At 40.4% G+C, this 22401-nt stretch overlaps 1 protein-coding gene across 1 annotated transcript in view; it reads right to left on the bottom strand.

Moving 5' to 3' along the window:
- Positions 1 to 22401, bottom strand: part of LOC139687552 (uncharacterized) — a 135568-nt gene that overhangs the window by 66448 nt on the left and 46719 nt on the right. The window contains exon 3 of the mRNA XM_071584764.1: positions 11133 to 11333. Within this exon, the coding sequence (XP_071440865.1) occupies positions 11133 to 11333 (201 nt within the window). The remainder of the gene's footprint in view (positions 1 to 11132; positions 11334 to 22401) is intronic.

Below are 22401 nucleotides of genomic sequence, written 5' to 3'. Positions count from 1 at the left end.
ATTGTGTTTTGTTAGGAAATACTTGGGAATTATCGCTGTGCCGTAAGTCAGATTGTGTCCATCTTTAACATACCCACAGCCTTGAGAGGTAGATTGCAAAAAAATAATTATATGATTTTAATACATACCTTTGAGAAAATGCGTCTTCGTAAACGGCGGGATTCACGCAATTCAGTTCAATGCAAGGCTAACATCGAGGCATATTCGCAAGCCCTCCTAACATTGGACGAATGTTCATGATGAACCCTAAGAAGATATTCTGCATCATTTCTATGCCTCACCTGGCACGATGCACTGTACACCGTAACACGCCACAATCTTGTTCCCTCCCCCGTGGCATGGCGCCCATTCCCTATTCCACCATCGAAAACACAGCCAACTAAATAACACGACACAACGCAACTCCCTGCACTACAATAAAGCCCCCTTTCATTTTTCATGCATTCTGTCTTCCTTCTTGACGTCAATCAACGCGACCCATCTTTCTCTCCTAGTATCTCCCCGTCCCATCAACTCCCCACTACCAGTCCTCTAACATTCCATTGTATCTCACAATCTTCTACATTTACTTGTATGTCTTCACACAATTTCCTCCAATAGATTCAGTCTTTTCCTATCATTCAATTCGCTCTATTTTCTTTCACATCATTTTACTTCGTCAATTCTTCTCCACACCCACAGCTGCTAATATAACTAACACACTTCACTCAATAATTAAGGTTATGAAGAAGACACCCTTGAATCTGCCCATTTATCCTTCCCTCTTTGCATTTTATCGAACTATCGAAAATGAAATTTAATTTCTATTCTCTCCATATTCAACGGTAAACTTAAATTTCCTCTTCCTCAAATAGCACATTACTTTTTTTATTATCTCTGATTATTGCTATGTTTTCGTCACATTAGTTACATAAGGTCCTTAATAATAATTGCGAACTCTCGACTGACCGGATTGAAATAAGGATGCTCATCTGGAATGCTGGCTGGTTTAATTGATTTCACTCAAACTTTAACCCTGCCTCCAAATCTTTCCACATCGATCGTACCAAAACAAAATGCCAATTTTTGCAGGTAAGAAAATTGATTCCGTACATACTCCACATGAAGTGACAGCCAGTGGCACAAAATTTCGGCGAATTGAGGGTGGAAGGTCATTAAATGAGAATATATAACTGAATGAGTACGTAATAAAAAATGTTAGCCATGCAAACAAGTGTGAATGCAATGTAAAAGTTCAAGCATGTACGTAAAAGAGTGAGCATGGAATAAATGTGAATAATGATTGTGTTATACGCGGTATAAATAGGAGGAAAGCAGAAGGAAGTGGCCCTGAATAAAACCAGAAGAGGAATGGACAGCCAATGAATGGATTCGTATGCGGGTATATATGCTCATAATTGTATGGATGTGCATAGTGACTACAGCTGAATTCTATCGCACAATTATTAAAAATCATTGAACGTGAAGCTGTGTACATTGTTGTTTATGTACGATGATGACTGCGTGTGTACTGTGGTGGAAGGATTACCGGAAAAGAGGAAGATGAGTAGCAATGTCAATATGCCAATACCAACGCACCAGTATTAATGTACCAGAATTGATATCCATAGTGGTGGACACAGTTCTAACCAGCATTAGTCAATAGGGTGGCAAAGTTCGGTTAAGGGGGCTCTGTATAGGGATTTGTATTTGACTAGAGGCTGTGAATAAGCAAATCTTTATCAGCCTAAAAGATTTGTTGTCATATATCACTTATTTAATATGGATAAATAATAAATATAAAGATACGTACTAGCATTGACAATGAAACGATACTTATATAGTATATGGAGTCTACTTTTCTATAGATGTGGGACTTGGACGATAGACGATGCAGAAGAGAAAGGTAGTTTGGATTGACGATGTAATTGAGGCTTTGTGCTGAAGAATGTCGAAAACAAAATGGATAGAGAGAGATTGACAAAAGATGAGGTACTTAGAAGAGAGTGGGCGAGGACAGAAACCCACGGAGGACGCATACTAGAGGAAAAGGGGAGTTAATCGAACGCATCCCATGACATGGCAGACTACTCAGAGGACCATAATCGAATGAAACATCGCGAGTTAAGGCACTATAGAGGTAAGCCAAAAACTAGACACGTGCAAGAGGCAGGTGATGGAAGGCAGCAGCCAGCAACAAGGGGATATGAGGAAATGAAAGAATTGGCAAAATGGAACAGGATACTGATTCGAGAGCTGCCACATACCAATCCTCGGTTTGATAATCATGAATCGCCATTCCGTAACTTCCGACGAAAGTTTGTTGACATGATCGCATTAGCATTTAATTTTAATTGGCAAAAACTCCGCTTAAGCTATTTATTTGGACCAAAATTTTACTTTTACCTCTAATCTTTAAAGCCATTGAACTATTTAACAACAAGTTAAATTCTAAAGAAATATGAATGCAATTTAAAAGCCATTTTACAAAGTTCTCTCCCGACTGGATTACAATATTCGATTATTTAATGATTTCTCTCTCTATAAAATAAAGATACGAGTCCAGGAGTCGTAACGAAATGCATCTAAGCAGAGTAATTTACTGCATTAGGCAGAGATTTGTGAGTTATTCTTGACGTGAGTTTATAACTGAGATAGAATTAAGGCCACTCCATTCAAGACTAATTATAAAAACTCCGTGACAGCATTGCTTTTTAATCATCAAGTTCATATCCTTAACGTTTCCTGAACAATCACCCGTTGTAGTTCGTCACTGTTAGAACTTATGGAAGATTACAAATAATAAGGTAGTACAACTCCCCAAGGGAAATATTTATTCCAATTTCTAATACTTTATTACTTTAAGAAGGGGTATCCGGTGGGCATTAATAATCTCGGAAGAGATATCTATCAATTGTGATATGGAATATTGGGTGCCCATCACGTCTTGGGAACCCGCTGTTCATTCATCCGCGGAATAACGTGAGCTACCAATAACAGCATCGGACGAAAAGAAATTTCCCTCAAGTCACGTCCGCAACCTGCGGTAAATATTTTCCCGATGATTTCCTCTCAACCGTCTCGTTTCCTCCGAGATTCAGAGAACTGCAGCGAGGGAGAATCGCGTCTACTTTAAAAAAAAGTAATAAAAAACCTCGACTAAACTCCGCGGCTGCACGGATGATGAAGGTGCACAGACTGCCTTAGCGGTGCCCGAGAAGAGACCTCCGGAGCAATCCTCTAGATTTCGCACCAGAGATACCTGTACTCTTGGTGCGAATGCTTTCGTGGCAAGGGAAACACAAGATCAATATTTTTGCTTGAAATCGGCAATTTGTCACGATCATTTAACATGAAGCATCAAAAATCCTTAGAGCGGAATTCAGTGGAAAGAATCGCACTTCCTCGGCCCGTTATGACAGCGTTCCGCGATGGTGGGATTTGCCGCCCCGCATGTTTTCCACTCGAAGCATCGACCCGAGTCCAAAAATCGGAAAATTTAGTGGATGAAAAACACTTGAGCATCAGTGTATCATGAAAAATGGATTTTAAAAAAATGACAAGAATAACAGACTCGTGGATCCTTGCTCCGTTCTAGACATTCGCCTTTTTTATCGGCATCGTTACGAAAAAATCATTCTTAGTGGGCGCCCTCTCCTCCTTCCAATGAACCACCAACACCCCCTGTGCCGCCAAAGGTGATCTTCATCCGGCCACCCACCCTGTGTCACCTCACTGGTTGATACCGGCGGCCACTTCGCCGCCCTAGATGTTTAAGATTGGCTCGTATATTTCGTAGCACCTGCTAAAAATGGTCATTAATTTTTCACTCTTACGATACAGTTATTCGTAGATATATAATTTTAAAAGAACGTGCAACACTTTTACGCGAGATACCACAAAAAGTAAGACGTGACCGCGGAGGAATTTAAAACAAAGACCCAATACTTCTCGCATCTCCGATTGGTACTGCGGAAATGATTACAAACCATCAGCTTTTGAGAGCATCTGGAGTCAATATGCCTCTTACCAACTTGCCAGTCGAAGATGATTACAAACCATTAGCTTTTGAGAGCATCTGGAGTCAATATGCTTCAATACGTAGAGCATATATTGATATTTGTTTCGTTTCCTAATGTCGCTCGCATCCAGGCTTGTTTCGGCCGAAGAATAATACACGATAGTAAACAGTTTTTTAGATAAAGGACAACGATATCAGGCTTAGTCGCCACAACCTGCATCTTGGTCAGGAAGGAAGAATAGATCAGGTGTTACAATGATTATTTAACTTGCTGGAATCTAAACTTTCAAAGGTAGAGAGATTTCACGTTTCAACTGTCAATGTTACAATGGTGAAGGTATGAAATACGCCGCGCCGGGCCGGAGGACATAGTATGCCGATATGACGTAGTAGCTGTATCCAATCAGGATACCCACCTTATTCCCCTGCCTGGTGACTAACGTTTTCCACATAGTATTCGTCCCATGATGCCCATGCGCTCTCTTCATGTTTCACGGGGACATAGTTACACACGCGCCCTTCGCTTTCTAGACCTGTCTTCTGTCCGACGAGTGGGTACGTGTCATCTGACCCCTTAGCAATTATAACCACCAACAGCAGGTCACGCAATTTGGTCCATCTTTGCCGGAGGCCCTCGGTTTCCACTACACGCGAGCTTCCTATTTAGATCTTTTGGTGTTGTTGCTGTTTCCAACGTTACCCGAGACACACCTGTCTTCACTCGGGGGGGAGTTAACTTAGCCAAACCTCTCACCCCTATGTGGCGCTCACTACCCCCATCCCCCTTTTGGACGTCACTGACTCGGTAACTCTGGGAAGAGGGCGTGTACCTTCACCGCACTCTTAGATGAACCGAGAGGGTCGACTTCTTTGGGATCTTTAAACCCCATATCATATTATCTGAGGCGATCAAACCAACAGATCAAGTGAACATTTGCAGTGAACTTTCACTTATACACCGTGCACATTCACCAAATTTCAATAAGTGAACGCTTCGATATGCTGCGGCACCATAGCAACCCACCTGAAGTCACTGATTTCATCACAATCTGGATCGCCTCCATTGACCCTGTAAGCTCAATAGCGTTCGAGTCCTTAAACCTATCCCCCCTCGATGGCGTTCGTCTAAAATCAAACTGGCACCACCCACCACCGCAGTAGCCGACGCTATAATATTCTTCGCCATTGAAACCGCCAGGATTGCTGCGGAGAGGGCCATGGTCACTGTCGCAGCAGCTCCGGCGACAACTCTTCGTCCTCCAGTCTCCTTGTTGTTACAATTCTTAATATCACCGCGGGGACAGTCAGTAAGACTCCCCTCTACCTTTTCAGCGACGTCATTTCCTGTCCACAGTACCCCCAGCCAGTGCCGAGTGGTTCACCAGACCTCGCTATCAAGTAGAAATAATACTACTATTGGTCAGAGTCTCCATCAAAGTAGTATCCTCGCATAAGTAAAGTATACACTTATTAAAACTGTGTTTCCACTTTTTGAAACAGTCCTGGAACGCTTCTTTCCGCATGCCCATAAGCTCTTCCATCGAGTTCTTCTCTGTCTCTGTAATGGTGGCAAATCTTTTTCCTTTGAGCATGGTTTTTAGTTTGGAGTACAGGAAAAAGTCACACGAAGCCAGACCTGGTGAGTAAGGTGGGTGGGGAGCACAGAGATCTTGTTTTGGCTGAGAACTCATGAGTTCTTAGAGACAAATGAGCCGGCGCATTGTCGTGGTTGAAAAAACCCTTCGCCGTTCCTCCAAATTCAACTGATTCTCTCTCTTAGGCTTTTCATAACCCTCAGGTATTACTCCGTGCTGGCTGTCTGGTCCTTAGGTAGGTATTCGTGAAACACAAACCCCGTTGCATCGAAAAAACAGTCAACATCACTTTGACATTTGAGCGAAATTGTCGAGCGTTATTGGGGTGGTGGATGTTTCATGAATCCATTGTGAAGATTGCCCTTTTGTTTCGATGCCATGTCCATAAACCCATGAATCATCACCTTTTATGATTATATACAAGAATGTTTTGTCCTCTTCGGCTTGGCCAAACAGTTCCTGTAGACTTGAACTCGATGTTCTTTCTGGTCAACTGTCATCAGGTGAGGCACGAATTCGGCAGCGACTCAATGCATCATCAATTTCTCAGGCAGGATTTTACAGCATAATCCAATCGAGACGCCAAAATCTTCTGCAAGTTCCCTGACTTTCAAAGATTGATTTGCACGAACAAGATCGTACACTCTCTCGATATGAGGGTCGTTAGTGGACGTTGGCGTTCTTATGGATCTCTCGGCGTCTTTCGCTGATCGCCCCCTTTTTTGAACCGGTTAAATCACTCATAACACGTGGTACGTTTTACAGTATCCTCACTATAAGCCTTGGTAATCAACGCAGAAGTTTCCGTGAAGGATTTGCTGAGTTTCACGAAGAATTTCACAGAACAACGCTGAACCTACAAATAGCTCAATTCCGCGGATCCGATTGCTTGCCGCACTTCACGAACACCCCTTCACATAAACTAACGTAACTAATCAACAAAACAGCATATCAACAAAGAGGTCAAAGGCGGTTATTCGGAAAGTTTCCGCGGACAAAACGCCTTCAAGCGGATTAAAAAATAACCAACTGGATGTGCGCCATAAAAAGGTTCGGGAATTTTTTTAACAGGCAAGACAGCTCCTTCAGAGGAGGAAGCGTGTTCATCGCAGTAAATCTTCCTTGAAGCATCGATCAAAGGAAGCAATTGCCCTTGGCACATTCGAATACGTCGAAATACGTCTTGCGATTCCAACGGATGCTCTCGATATAGATTCTGCCCACCGACCTGAAGGTTTTATTCTTATTCTTGAAGTTTTCACCTTATTTTCGGATGATAGGCGTGCCTCACTTTAAGTATTATCACCGAAAAAGAGGTGGACATCCATTTCACCGAAGCAATGCTTTCATTAGTTGGACAATTGAGGATAGGCTGGACGAATTCAATTTGACCTGAAGATGTCTTCAAAGCCGGTGGCAGAACCGTTTTCAAGAGCGTCAACTTACGCGGACGAAGAAGGAAAGAGAAGAAGAAAAAATGCCATCAAGGAGGCAAATGGTTACTTCGGGGAAGATCAGTTCATCGGTCGAAAGTAGCGCGCGGCGTCCTAGAAGCAATTAAAAGGTCATCGACAAACAAGCGAATGTAACAGAATACAAACAGGATATATTTGTCATCAAAATATATCGAAATAAACCTCGTTCCCCACCACGCGTCAAGCGCGTCCTGCACAATATGAAAAAGAATTCATTTAATTTATGCGACAATGTATAGCGTCCAATAAAGTAACAGAGCATATTAGTACAAATTTTATGAGAAGCCTTTGCTTGCTTTGGGGATTTCGATGTGGTTTATAAGTGCATGACAGTGCCGCCGTCTATGGGCTTTTCAGACTTTTGATTTTTCTTTTTTCCATAGACATTGAGTTATTTAGAAAACACTGCCATTTTCCTCCATTCATTATCAAAATTCTGGCAAAAAACATCAATTATTTTAGCCCTGCAATCCATAATCATTCCCTGAATTCAGTTTCGTGGACATAATCGATTCGAGGAGAGGAATACGTAATATCTTCGCTCCATTACTCGATATTTTTTTGGACCGATTCACTGATCTATCTCTTATTTATACTGATACGGGCACGAGCACATCCACTCCACGACCACACAACGCTTAACCAGCGTTGTTAATTACTGTGTGCTCGATCAGGGAAGCGATCTAATCTGAGGGTTTCCAAATGTTCGCTGTCTCACCACGGGGTGCGTTTGAAAAATGGGTATTTCGCAAATATTATTCAAAATTCAGCATTACAAATAAACAGCTATGGCCATACTTAGAATAATAGATTATTAACTGTTACCGTAATATGTAGTATAGGGTTTAAGTTTACTTTGCGTTGTGTCACTTATGACTTAAGCGTACAGCAATGAGTAGTGCCATGCTGGGTTTCATCAAAAACCTAACCATTTCAGGTAGATGACTGGGAGATAAATAAAAAGTTATCTTCCCACGATTTAATCATTACTCTTTTCCAAAACCATCTTCACATTATCTGCGGGTTTTGAAAGTGAGCTGCTAGTTTTTCCCGTGGGAGTTGTACTTTTTGTTTTTTAATAGAGAAAATGCGGAATTTTCTGTCTCACCGGTTTGGCAAAACTGCTACATGTCTCAGCTTCACTAATGCGAGTGGCGGATAGAGAGTTGGAATGAACAGGGAAGATGAGGTAGAGGCAGTAAAAGAATATACATCAGGTTAGATTGAATAAAGGGACGTTGGAAAGTCTATAGATTTGAAAAATGACTTATTTTAATTTACATGTATGTAGCATTCTGCTAGGTGGGGTTTAGAAGTGTAGTTTAGGCATTAGACACGTCAACCATCTACTTTGACCGGCAGTTTACTCTTAATCAAAATTTCCAATCACTCTCTAACATGAAAATAAATGAGCTATTAACGCAATTAGATGAGAAAATGTGAGAATTAATTTTTGGAGAATAGGTCTTTCTCTATTCAAAATACGAGGGTCATCCGGAAAGTAGTACCCGTTCGTGCCGCATGAAGTGCTGACGACGCGAGTAGCCGCTGGACGAGGTCAGATAGCTTCAGTGGCTTGTCTGCCTTCTCTGAGCCAAGTTGCGTGACGCTAGCATTGCCTGTGTTGTTTCTGTGATTGTTTACAATGTTTAAAAAAATTGAGAACGCCGCCAGTTGTGAAGTGAGGGCAGTGATTAAATTCCTCAATGCAAGAAACGTTCGCCCATGTGATATTCATCGCCAATTAAAGGAGGTGTATGGAGACAATGTAATGGACGAGTCGTCTGTTCGGCGGTGGTGTCGCAACTTCAACATGGGGAGGGGGAACACACACGACGATGAGCGTTCGGAGAGACCGTCTGTCATTACAGACCAACTGGTGAGCTCAGTTGACGAATTCGTGAGGAACGATCGGCGCGTCACAATTGATGACATCTGTGAGCATTTTCCCAATGTTTCTCGAACAATTGTTCATGAAATTGTTAAACACCATCTGCATTATGCAAAAATTTGTGCAAGATGGGTCCCTCGCGTATCTCAATGAGCTGGCGGCGAAGGACTATGCAGCAGGAATACAGAAACTTGTCACACGTTATGACAAATGCCTTAATTTGCTTGGAGATTATGTTGAGAAGTAGTTTAAAGTATCCTCTTTCAAATAAAATTTTTTATGTTTGTTAATATTTACTTTTGTCTTTTTATTTCACGAACGGGTACTACTTTCCGGATGACCCTCGTATAACCACTCTATGTCAATTCGTGGGCCATTTACTAAATTTCCAGTCTATCTTCCAGGGCGTCAAAACGTTAATCATGAATACACAATTTGATATTGTTTTAGGAAGACCTCGAGAAACAGAAAAGTGTACTTGAATAAAATAATTCGCATATTCAAAACGATTAAAATGAATTGAGTCGGGCGCGGTAGCAATTCTGTCGGCTTGATTCATAATAATTATGAGGAATGCACGGTTTTTCATTCCAAGTATGGTTCAGTTCTATCAAGTCCAACAAGAAAAATAGTTGCTTATGAATACTTCCAACGTCTAATAACTATCTGCGTGTGATTGTATTCCGTAATGCAAGCAAATGCATGCTCAACCATTCATTGGTCAATAGAATAGAAATTTAAGAAAAATTATTAATTTTTCCATGTTGCACCAGGCATACTTAAAATTCATGAATTACATTTTTTCATTATTTTATAGCTAAGTGTTATTGTTTTTACCAAATTTTAAAATATTTTTGACTTTTTGCCAATTAAATCAATTTTGACGCTGAAATATTTATCCGCACCGATATATTTTACTGAATGAAAAATGAATGTCAAAATCGCCCGATTCTAAAATTATTGTACATATATTTCGTCCAAAAGTTTTAAATAATTTTTAAACCTGCGACTCCACCCATTGCAAGTTCTCTGTCCTTGACGGCAACAGTAATGCCTTCACTTTTTCGGTTGAATTTTCTTTTCAATTGAAGAATAAAAAATTTAGATGAATTTTTTAATCCCAAGTATGAAAGTTCAACATGCATTTACGGAAACATTTATAATTAATAATAGGGAACAATTTCAATTCAGGGAAAATTATCACCCTGGCCATCATGAATTGTGAAATGAAATAAAACACTTCTTATACAGGGATATATCACATTTTTTTTTTTTTTTTTTTAAATTCCCACCCTGAGGGCGCGGGTTCAAATCCCGGCGGTGTTGAATATTTTTCAGAGGTATCTCGATCCCTAACTTGAGGTGCTTTGTGGAGGGCACTTTGAGTGAGTACGTCGTCCGTCGGATGGGACGTTAAGCCGCGGACCCCTTGGCGCCTTTCGTAAAGAGTAGGCTAATGCCGACGCCGGGTTTCTCTCCACCCTTCATCCTTTCCTGTCCTTCCCCTATGGCGCAAATGACCTTAGCTGTCGGTCGCCTCCCCTCAAAACTACTACTACTATTTTTTAAACATGATATTGCTGAACTGTGCATGTGCAAATTTTCTGCTGGTGCTGAAACTTGCATTTGCAAAGGTTAATTTCAATTTGATCATTGAGGCAAATTGGATATTGTTGGAATTCCTATTTGTGCATCCATCTTTTGAACAAATTTTTCACGAAATAAGGCGGATAAATGGATATTTAGGCACTTTCATCATAAATGACATTACCTAGTCGTGTATAGTAGTGGGTGAAAGGGCTATTTAATGAGAATTTTGTGTCGTAAAAAATCAAGTCCTCAACCAAATTTTGTTTAAGAATTATCATTTCAAAAGTTTTTGTAATATGTGCCAGTACTATCCAGCATAATTTGTTTTCATTTGATCCAACCAGATTTCTAATACCAAGAACTAGTGCATATCTTTTTATATGCTACTGCAAAATTCTGACCAAATGATTTAGAAGATGTATAATCTCTTCCACCGATTACTGTCAAAGCTTGCCATTTTAATAATCAAATAGCACCAGCAAGATTCAACGATTGACTCGCATTTCCATTATCAATCGATAAATAAAGACTAACTGGAAGGAAATGCACGATTATTGTCGCCTAACCCTGCACCCACTCACTTTGAGCAACTTCTTGCAGCTGGCCACGAAGGGAGCGTTGACGTGGACAGCGCCCTCGCCGGCCGCGCTGACGGTTGCACCACCGTGGTGCTTGGCGAAGTACTTGACCATCTGCATGACCACGGCATCCGGCCTCAGCTTCTTGAGGCCACCACCGCCGCCGTTGCTGTCTAGATCCATACAGTCCGCCGACAGGAACACCTGATGGCAACAAAAGAGACGAGAAACGAATCAATGCGACTTCCCGAAGCAATGGATGCGATGGAAATGTGAGCGGAGAAGGCTGAATTGTGTTTCACGATTCCATTTGTTACTTCCTGGTTTACAGATAGTTTTTCTACTGACAAGGGAAAAATTGGCTTCTATTTCTAAATTAAGGACGGTGAAGATATTACTGGTTTGTAATTCTTACCAAAAATCAATTATATATCCAATAGAGTAATTGTAATTACGTTGAACCTCTGAAAAGATTGCGTGATACCGTGAGAAGAAAACGACCGCGTCTCTGGTCAAGCCGTGACTGGCTTCTTCACCACGATAACGCGCCAGCGCATTCATCGAACCTTGCGCAGCAATTTTTGGCGAAACAAAATTGTAAAGCTTCTCCAGCCTCCGTACAGTCCCGACATAGCTCCCTGCGACTTTTGGATGCTCCCAAAATTGAAAATGGCGCTCAAAGGAAAGCGGTTCGACGATTCAGAGCAATGCGACGCGCGAGCTGAAAGCCATTCCAAAATCTGCGTTCGAGGACTGCTTTAAGATGTGGAAGCACCGCTGGGAGCGTGTGGTTCAATCAAATTGGGACCACTTCGAAGGATGCCACGGCCCGGGTGACGAAGATTAGTACCAATACGGAGATGTGAACGCAGGTCGGATAGTTTCCGAGGAATTGGTTTTTCTGCCTCAAAATATTTATGTTTTGGGTAAACAAATTGATATTTTTGATTACCCGTCACAACGGGATATTATTCGCTCATTAAACGGCGTCCGAGAATGGCGTTTATTCATTTTTAACATTTTTATCAAGGTGGTTCATCATATTTCCCACTTGGTTTCGAACAAGTCTAAAGAAGTTTGGGAAGAGAGGCCTCCCTTCGATACCGTCCCCGAGTCTTCCATAAGGACAGGCGACTGATGAGGGGAGGAATTCTGCTTGAAGCGGTTGGCCGGCGGAAAGGGGCACAAAAACAGAGGGACTGGTCACCCCTGAGCGGAACGGCGAGTGCCGGAGATGTGCAAGAGAGGGCCCCGCTGGCTGAGCTAACACCACTCACTTCCCTGATAATACTCCCCCGCATTCCCTGACCATCCAAGCAGCGATGCAATCACTTTGTCAGTTTCTCTCTTTAAATCGACAACTGCTGATTATTTAATTAATCGAGCCAATTGCCTCCCTGCCGAAAACTGTCACCCAACGGATTTGTGGATTTCAATATTGCCGCTATCCAGAGAAACCTTCATAAACACTGAAGAAAGATTAGCCAGGCAATGAGAGTGACATCAGTTCATTTGATCCACATTTCAACAATTATAGTCGAAATATTTGATACTGGTAAACACGTGAGGGCATTGTTTTAACTAAGCATTAACAATAAATATAACATATATATCTATCAAATTTATTCTGGCGTACGAGTATTGACTGCTCCTTATATACATCAATTTGCCATTTGCAGCTATTATTTTCAAATTGGTTTCAGGAAGCGGTAGAATGAAACAAAATTCAGAACGGAGAAGATAGAAGCTCGCAGTGTGATTGAGTTCCTTTATTTGAAAGGTTGCAGCTCCGGAAAATTCACTATCAAATTGTAGCCTTTCACGGAAATCATAGCCCGTCATATGACACAAACGTGAGGTGGAGAAGGAATTTTCAAACTGGCCACATGTCCCTCATAGACGATCCAAGAAATGGAATACCATCACTAATGGTCGATATGGCCACAGTGATGAAAGTGGATGGCTTGATCCTTATATTAGACCAAAGAGCAACCATTCAAATGATCATGCATGACACAGACCTAAGTTACCACTGTGTCTGGTAAATTATTCACGAAGGACTTCACTTGTTAAAGGTGCCGGTACGCTGGGTTTCAAATCTTTCTCATTTCCAGAACTTAACAAACACCATTGCAGGGTTGAAGATTTAACGACACAAATGGCGTCATTCATAAGGTGGAACAATGTTTCCGACGTAATCTTTTGAGTTCTATCATGAACACCTTCGAAAGCCCAAGAAACGCTGGCAAAAACGCATAACTCTGGATGGTGACAATGTAGAGAATTCTTAAGAACGGAAAAGAAAAATTAAGTGCCTATTTAGATTATATGTTGGTAATGATTAAAACTTTACGATGACCCTTCGTACTCTTATTGATTTGGTATTATTGCAATGTCTCACTCATGAGAGAAATTTTAACAGCGGGCGGTTCACCTGACAAATAATTTATTTTCCCGAGATCAGAGTGGAGTTTTCAAATCAGCCGTGCACGCGTTCCCTTTTCTTGGCCATAAATAAAACGACAATGAGTTTGCCGGGGATCATTATTATTGCTATTGCACAAAAAAACCCTCCAATCCCAAGTTGAGTGCAGGTGGCCCTGGAGTGGTTCCTGGAGAACCGAAATCTACAATAACTATCATTTTTTGCCAGTAAAACTCTCACCGCGCCTCTCAACTGCGAGCCACACACTGCCGGAGCGTGGTTCACGGTAGCGACAGTGGTTTCATCCGTGTATTGATAAAATTGGATATATTTTCAGATTTATTATATTGTTCCTTAAATTACTAAGTTTCAGAGCCATTTAAAAACTAAGTTCCATATTAAATACTTCATTAGCTTTCACGAGCCTACTGAAGCTAGACGAGCTAGGTACCTGAAGCACGAGCCTCTCTCATACTTCAAATGCCTGACATTAACTTCCTCCTCCTTGTAAAAGCTCCTTCACTGCAAACAATTCATCTTTTTATGTCCTTATTACTTTTCACCGCCTCCTTCTAAAACCGTTCCTAAATAGAAGGATTCTTCCATCTGCTCCAGTTTATGACCCCCAACTTGCATCCTAATATTTAATTGATTTTGTCAGTTTCCCATCTACTCTCGCTCCAGATCTTGCCATTTCCTCCGCATATGGCAAGATCTGGAGTGAAATATATATGTGTATATGCATATAATTATATATATATATATATATATATATATATATATATATATATACATATATATATGTAAAAACACAGATATAGATTTTTAGAATATAGAAACACAAAGAAAGGACACTCACAATTTGTTATTTGACGTTTCGACAGCACGGCTGTCGTCTTCAGAAGCTTCAGAAGTCTTCAGTTTCTGAAGACGACAGCCGTGCTGTCGAAACGTCAAATAACAAATTGTGAGTGTCCTTTCTTTGTGTTTCTATATTCTAAAATCTATATCTGTGTTTTTACATATTTGTGCGTCGCCGAAGAACGTTCCATTTCGAAGATATTTTATATATATATATATATATATATATATATATATATATATATACATATATATACATGATTTAGAAGCACTCACGAAAGCAATATAACATTTGGACGGCACAATAGAACACATAATAAATAGATAACACGTAAGAGGACACACATTGTAGATTCCTGGAGCTCAGATAGGACCTGAAGAAGGCCTCAGAGAAGTCTGAAAGCTCAACCAATATAAAATGTCCTTTTAAGTGTTATCTATTTTATATCTATGATATATAAAGAGTCGAAAAATCCGTGGTTCAAGTCCTGTTCAAAGAAATATAGGTTTGCGCTTGTAATCTGCTCGATTCCGCCTGCCTCACCTCTCCTGTGTCCGTCCTTTCCTTTATATGTGTTCCTGTCCCTTTTCCCTATATCCATTTCATGTGAATAATTATATATATATATATATATATATATATATATATATATATATATATATATATATATACATATATATATATATATATATATATATATATATATATATATATATATATATGTGTGTGTGTGTGTGTGTGTGCATGTGTTGAAATGACCAGTAATAATATACGTATACATCCCCGTCTTACTTCTTTGTCTTGCACTGCCGATCATGATTCTACATTCGTTTTCTTAATCTGTTCATTCTGAGACGTATGTTACAAGTGTTTCACATGTATGTATATGTTTCGGATTTGTACTCTATGCGTTCAGTACACTCCTATCTTATACAAACGTTTATTTCATGTGCCAAGTATGCAACGGCCAACTGCCTGTCGCCCCTCTATTAAACCCACGACGCATACAAAAAAATCCTGGTTACACTCTTACGTATTCTGGATTCATATTTCTTCCGGGATTGCCTCCGACTCGTAAGCTGTTTCAAGTGCCAAGTAGTTTCAATTGATTTATCTCCTTGAAGCATCCTAGGATCGAAGTTATTTGTAGCGAGAATGTATCATTGAGCGCAATCGCTGCGGCGAGACTTGTCGGTGTTCGTGAGCTCAGCCCACCACTACCGGTCATTTTACAAAGCGACACAATGGCGGGTGGAAAGTAGCGTGTTGGAAATGAACGTCGTGTGCATGTTGCCTGCGTGAGAAATTTAAGTTTAATCAAGGTGAGCAGTGGCAAGCTCTAGGTAGTATTGAATAAGGCTAGGTACACGTGTGTCATAGCTGCAGAATTTGATTCCAAAATAAATTACGAAATCAATACCAATATACTGCGATTCTGGTAGTGTTGCTAAACTATGGTTTTTTATAATCATTGTTTTTTGCTAATTAATTTTCTTTTTATTTTTTTCCACCTCTGTGGCCTCTTTATCATTTTTCCATAAATATGCATAAATATTATTTATCTCAATAGTTTCAGCCTCAACTTTGTGGAAGTTCATTTTAATAAATGAAAAAGAAAAGTTTGTTCCAATCCACCACTTTATTTCAGGTACAACTAGTTACTAACTAGTCGTACCTGAAATAAAGTGGTGGATTGGAACAAAGTTTTTCTTTTTCATTTATTATTTTATTTATTTATTTTGTCGTGCTTATCACAGTCGGGGTGCTTGATGAACATTTTTTGAAAAATTCTTAATTATTACTGCTGTAACTAACTGTATAAGCAGTTACAAAATATTAAGCATTTGTAAGAGTGCGGACGCAATTTACATGGCTACTCATGGAAAATTTATCTTTAAGGTTCAATATGTTGACTAGTTTTAAGAAGGAGGCTATTATTAAGTGACATAGGAAAGACTCGTAGACGATTAATTCCTTCGGGAGTGTATATGTCCTTTTAGCGTTAGGGTCGTGGACTCATACATTAGTCAGCAGAGGGCTTTCCGTTTGCCGAAGCCTAGATTGGAAGGCTGAAACTTCTATTCTGATTCCAAGAAGCTGCGGAAGAGTGACTTTTCACGGAGTCATCCGCTAAATGTGCATTCCATTGCAACAATTTAAGAGTGTAAAAATTATTCGCCTTGACCGGGATGAAGGAATTTTCTGATGAAGCCAGTAACCGTCGGCTGTTTATGGGCCGTCTAAACAAGGGTCATGATCATTAGTTTGCTCATTTGGAACATGCCTCTTCTCGTTTTATTTCGCAGAGTTTCCAGTTTTTGCCAGATGGCTTTATCAGAGGACTTCCATGTAAAATTTACTGTTCACTATCTGTCTCAAAGGCACAAATTTTGTGAGAAACGCCTTTTTAAGCCGAAAAAGACAATGAGGAAAAAAGCTACTTATTTTTGTGACAGCCCCTGGATTAAAGTTAATTTTGGGCGTTGTAGCGGGATATCTAGGGATTACGGTGACTCCGAGCAATCTGAATGACTGATCGTTGTACTGTTCCCCTATTCGTGAGTTTCGATTGGCTATCACGCTTTTCCAGGCTGAGGATAGTTCGTACATCACTTTATTTTTGGCCACTTACACCAACCGCTTCCCTAATGATTCTGCGGGAGTGGGTCCTTCGGGAAAAGGAGAGGATGCCACCTGATGCGAGACGGCCATCACGGAAGAAGTACGAATCACGAAAGGAGACGCCTCGGAAGCCCACTCTCAGACCACTCTTATGTATTTATTTCTACTAGTAATCTCATAAATGTTATGGCATCACGCGTATCCATCACCTTTCTAAACCCAAATTGATTTTTTCTCAATTTATAATTCAACCTATCTCTCTTTTCCATCGTTTTGTTGAAGACCTTAAATTTTCTGTGTGTGAAGGAAACATATTTCGTCTTATATTTTCACATTACCCGCTTTTTCCTCTCTCGAGGTAGGAATTGATCTAACAAAGCGTTGAGCATAGCACAGTAAAAAGTCTTCCAAATGCTTCCACCAATAAATCATGACGAAATTTTGGCTTCATTGCTACCATAAACTCGTTTTCTCATTCTCCATAATGCACTTAAGAGGATTTCTGTATTTGTTTTCACTTTTTTTTAGCAATATTTATGATTTTGTTTGCGAATAAATGCCTGCTCATTCAGGGAAACCGTGAACCGCAAACAAAAAACCGGTGATCAGTTATTTACAAGACGAAATTCATGAAAATATGTGTGTAATTGGCAATATTTTTCGCGGATAAATATTTAAATCACGAACTACAAGGATATAAATCAAGAATTAATATATGATCGATTGACTTTCGGTGGTTTTGTTACAAATTCAGTATAGCATAAACGGAAACTAGTCCAACAATATGAAACTGTACGACAGTCCACTGAAACTGTACGACAAATTCAAATGGCCATCTTATTAATAAAAAAATTAGCCATAGTTAGTGCCACAATTAGTTAAATCATGACAACTCAGAATGCCACCCGTCGGGGTAAAAGTGATAACCTCTTAATATGTAAGCATGTTTTCTAGCATTTTCATTATTTTTATCTTTGGTAATCTACCGGTTAAGGTAGGTTTTGGATGGAAACATGGTACAAGACGGTAAAGCGATAATTCCCTTGCCTCTCCTAACAAAACACTAGTAGATATTCAACACTACTTTTAGTCACTTTTCAATTTCGCATACTTCCTTCCACCTTTGTTCCGTTAAACATCCCTCTCCTCTTCCTTTTCCTTCATTGTGTCGCTCCCCTCTATCACAGTCTTAAACATCCCATCGCTAATCAAACTGCTCTGCACCCATCTTTCCTGCCTCTTTCGGACTTTCTCCAACCTCTCCACTCGTGCACATCATTTCCTTCCTTTTTATTCCTTTAAGTTTGCCTATTCCATCATAATTCCGCGCCCACATTTAAAAAGCCTCCAATATATACAGGTATGGCTATCGTCATGCTTCAGTGACCATGTTTACACCCCGTACAATATCAACTCAATATCTAAGTTCGACGAGTCTATTCTTAACGTTCTTATACAGAGTCCTTGTCATTAATTCCCTCCTTCTGGTGAAACTTCTTTGCCCATTGCAATTCTTCTACTTATGTCCCTAATATTTGACGCTTTTGTTCAAGACTTTTGTGTAACACTTCCGTTGCATGGTTACAATTCCACCGGTTTTAGTTTACTAACTCCTATTCTAATTTGCAGCTAAGCTTTTCTTTTTCTCGAAAATCGAATATCATATGTTTTACTTACATTTCATCTTATCACATACCAATCTAACTTACTATCCCATGGGTTCAGAAATGCTTGCAACCCCTTGGCTGACGGACAAACCATGGCTTGACCAGCAGCACATCCCTAACTTATTATGAATTCCTCACTGACATTCATAACTACCCTCCTACACCTCTTCGCAATTTCCTCCACATATTCTCTGAAAAGCACGCGTGACTATAGACACACCTGCCTCACGCACCTGGGCAATCTAAGACGTGCATAAGTTACATTTAAGTCTCCTATTCCTTCCTTCTGCAGCAATTTTATGGAATATATTCATTATTTAAACCAAAACACTCTACCGAACGACTTCTCAGAATCTGCGAGACAGACAAGTTCATTCTGAATGAATCACATGTTCCTCTTTGTTAGTGACCTCATTAATGCAGTGGCATCAGACGTGCTTCTACCCTTCCTGAACCCAAATTGATCAACACCGAAGTTATCACTTGCCCTGCTCTTCGCTCTTTTATTGATGATCCTGAGAACTGATGCGTGCGAAGTCAAATTTATTGTTCTGTAGTCCTCATGTGAGACTACCTTTCCCTTTTTCAGAATAGGAACAAGCATTGATCTGACGATATCTTCCGGCCAATATCCTCCCTAGTAAATGTTAATAATTAATTTATAAAAAATGCCCGTTCCAAGTTTTTATTTAACTTTCAGCAGTTCCTTTGGAATATTGTTAGCCCTCACGGTCTTATTTAATTTCATTTCCAATAGCGACATTTTTCTCCCGCCATCAGTATGACAGAACATATGCTACCTTTATCTAAGTCTAAACTTGCTGGTCTGTCTTTATCGTATAGTTCCTCCATACATTCCTTCCATCCCTCTTGAATCTTCCTTGGTTGAAAATATATTTTTCTGATATATCTTGGATTGTTCGCTCGAAGTTTCCCTTCTTACTTAATAACGGTGCTTTCACCTTCCTTTATAGGGCACCAATTTCAGCCTACCATTGTAAACTTTCCATATCTTCGCATTGCGTCTCCCCAACACGCTTCTTCTGCTCTATTTGTTTCTCGTCTCAGTTCATTATTTAACTCTTCGTTCTTCCTGTCATCATACTTTACCATATCTATGCTTTCCCTTTTTTTAAATCCTTCCATTTTCTTTCTCTCTTTTATCTTTGATATCATCCCGTCTGTTATCCAATTCTTAATTGTAATTTTCCTATTTATTGTTCCTAAAGTTTCTTTTGCGGCTTTCGATGTCTCTTTTTCGATATGTTTTCATTTGTCTATTTTATCCGTCTCCATTTTCTCGCTTACAATTTTCTGTACTGCTCACTAATACTCTTTTGCTGTCGTTCCGTTTAACGCTCGTACGCTGACACCTCGCGGGATTTTCTATTCTAGCGCACATTTTAACAGTTCGCAGTGAGCAAAGTAGGAAAATTACAGTCTGCTCACACTACCACAGCAGGATGCGTGCACTGAGTGTAGGGACGTTTACACGCCAAGATGGTGACTCTAGCCCTATCCACCGCCACGCTAGGCCGAAACGGAAGTTTCTTTCTTGACAGCCGTCGTGCATTCTTCTTCTTATACCACAATTTCTCTATCATATAATAGAATCGAAATTAGTAGTAAGAAGTATAATAGTTACAGTTCCAAAACTCTAAAGTACGGAGAAAAATGGGAAGATATAAGGAAATATATTCGAAAAAATAATTTAAAAATATATATTATGTACCGTTTCGGAAACGGATTCAATAGTTTACCATAAATATAAAAAGGATATTAAAAAAGTATTCCTGTGCAAGGTATTCAATATGTTGTGCTCCTCTTCGGGCACGCAGGCACCTAACCGCTCGTATCTTATGGCGGTGGCCGTGCACGTAAAATTGCGTAAAATAGAAGGTCTGTCCCAAAAGTAGTATGACTTATTTTTTCTCGCATAGACGGACGGACAGGCGGCGGTTTCTCCGGCTGGGTTCGAGGGAGGGGAGTCTCAAGAAAGGCTAGATGCCGAAGATAGTTGGCTCCAAGCCTTTGCGGAGTTCGATTCGTTCGTTTGCGAAACCTCTATAACGTGACATCGTTACGCTCCGTAATGAACCTGTAATTGGAACAACGCTACACTGTTGCGTGAAACTAATCAAAAACGGGAAAGTGACTCATTAAATCCTCAAAGCAGCTCATGGTGATGACGCCATGGGCAGATCGGGTGTTTTTGAGTGGCACAAGTGGTTTCGGGAGGGTAGAGAAGATGCTGAAGACGTCGAAAGTTCAGGACACCCTTCGACCTCAAAAAGGAACGAAAATCTCGCAAAAGTGACGGATTTGTTGGGCAGGGATTTCAGAGTAACTGTTCGCATGTTTTCTGATGAACTTGGCATTCTTAAAAGGATGTGCATCGACTTGTAACCGGAAACATGGGCATGAGAAAGGTATGTGCGAAGTTGGTTGGGTGCGAGTGCTCTCGGACGAACAAAATGAAACTCGAACGCGGATCTACCAGGAGCTTCTCGACCATGACTCAGGCACCCTACAGCCCTAATGTTGCCCCACCAGACTTCTTCTATTGGCAATCTATCGGTTTATGTAGGCTTCGGATATACGTATATACTAAATAATTATCTGGTCACTTCTAACAAAACGCAGCCCAATGTCCTATTCTACAACGAGCCCCTCTTCATCTCTGCGTACTCCCTTCCCCCTTCATTCCGTTCAACATTCTTATCTCATTCCTACCCCTTCCTCGTTTTTCTAACACTTTCCCTTCTATCATAGTTTCAACATCCCTATGCCAATCAATACGCCCTTCATCCATTTTTCCGCCTCCATAGGATTTCTCCCAACTAACCCCTCTCTTCGCCCACCATACCTAGTACTTCCTCATTTGTTTTCTTCTCTGTCCATTTCACCTTCTCCATTCTTCTCCACACCCACATTTCAAAAGCCTCCAGTCTACGTCTATCCTCCTGCTTCAATGACCACGTTTCCGCACCGTACATAGCTACGCTCCATATCAAAGTTTTTACGAGTCTTTTCTTAATATCCTTACTCAACGTCCCCGTCATCAACTCCCTCCTCCTTGTGAAAGCCTCTTTGCCTAGCGCAATTCTTCTCCTTACGTCCTACTACTTTGACCGTGTTGTTCCAAAACACTTCCGAGATACGTAAACTGTTCTACCTGCTCTAGTTTTGGCCGTCCTATTTTAATGTTTAGCTTAGCCTTTTTCTTTCTAGAGAATCGCATAACCTTTTTTTATCAATATTGATTCTAATCCCAAATCTATCGCACTGAATTTCCAATTCACTAAGCAATGCTTGCAACCCCTTGCCTGACTGACAAATTAGAGCTTGGTCATCAGCAAATCTAACTGATTTTACGAATTCCCCGCCCACTTTCATTTCTACCTCCAGTTCTTCCCATGCCTCTTAAATCATTTCCTTTACACACAGAGTGAACAGCAATGGTGATAATGGGAAACTCTGCCTTATACCTCTTCCTTATACTGCCCATTCGAACTCCCGTTCCCCACTCGCACCTGAGCAGTCTGAGCCATGTAAAGGTTGCGGATTAGCCTCCTTTCCCTCCAATCTATTCCCATTATCTTCAATATACCCATTAGTTTTTCCCAATTCACTCTATCAAACGCTTTTTCGAAATCTATGAAACAGGCAAATACCTCCTGGCTGTATTCTATATTC

This window comes from Hetaerina americana, unplaced genomic scaffold (genome assembly GCF_022747635.1).
Source record: "Hetaerina americana unplaced genomic scaffold, ioHetAmer1.1.p SCAF_2, whole genome shotgun sequence".
NCBI lineage: Eukaryota > Metazoa > Arthropoda > Insecta > Odonata > Calopterygidae > Hetaerina > Hetaerina americana.
This window is presented reverse-complemented; position numbering and strand designations above follow the sequence as displayed.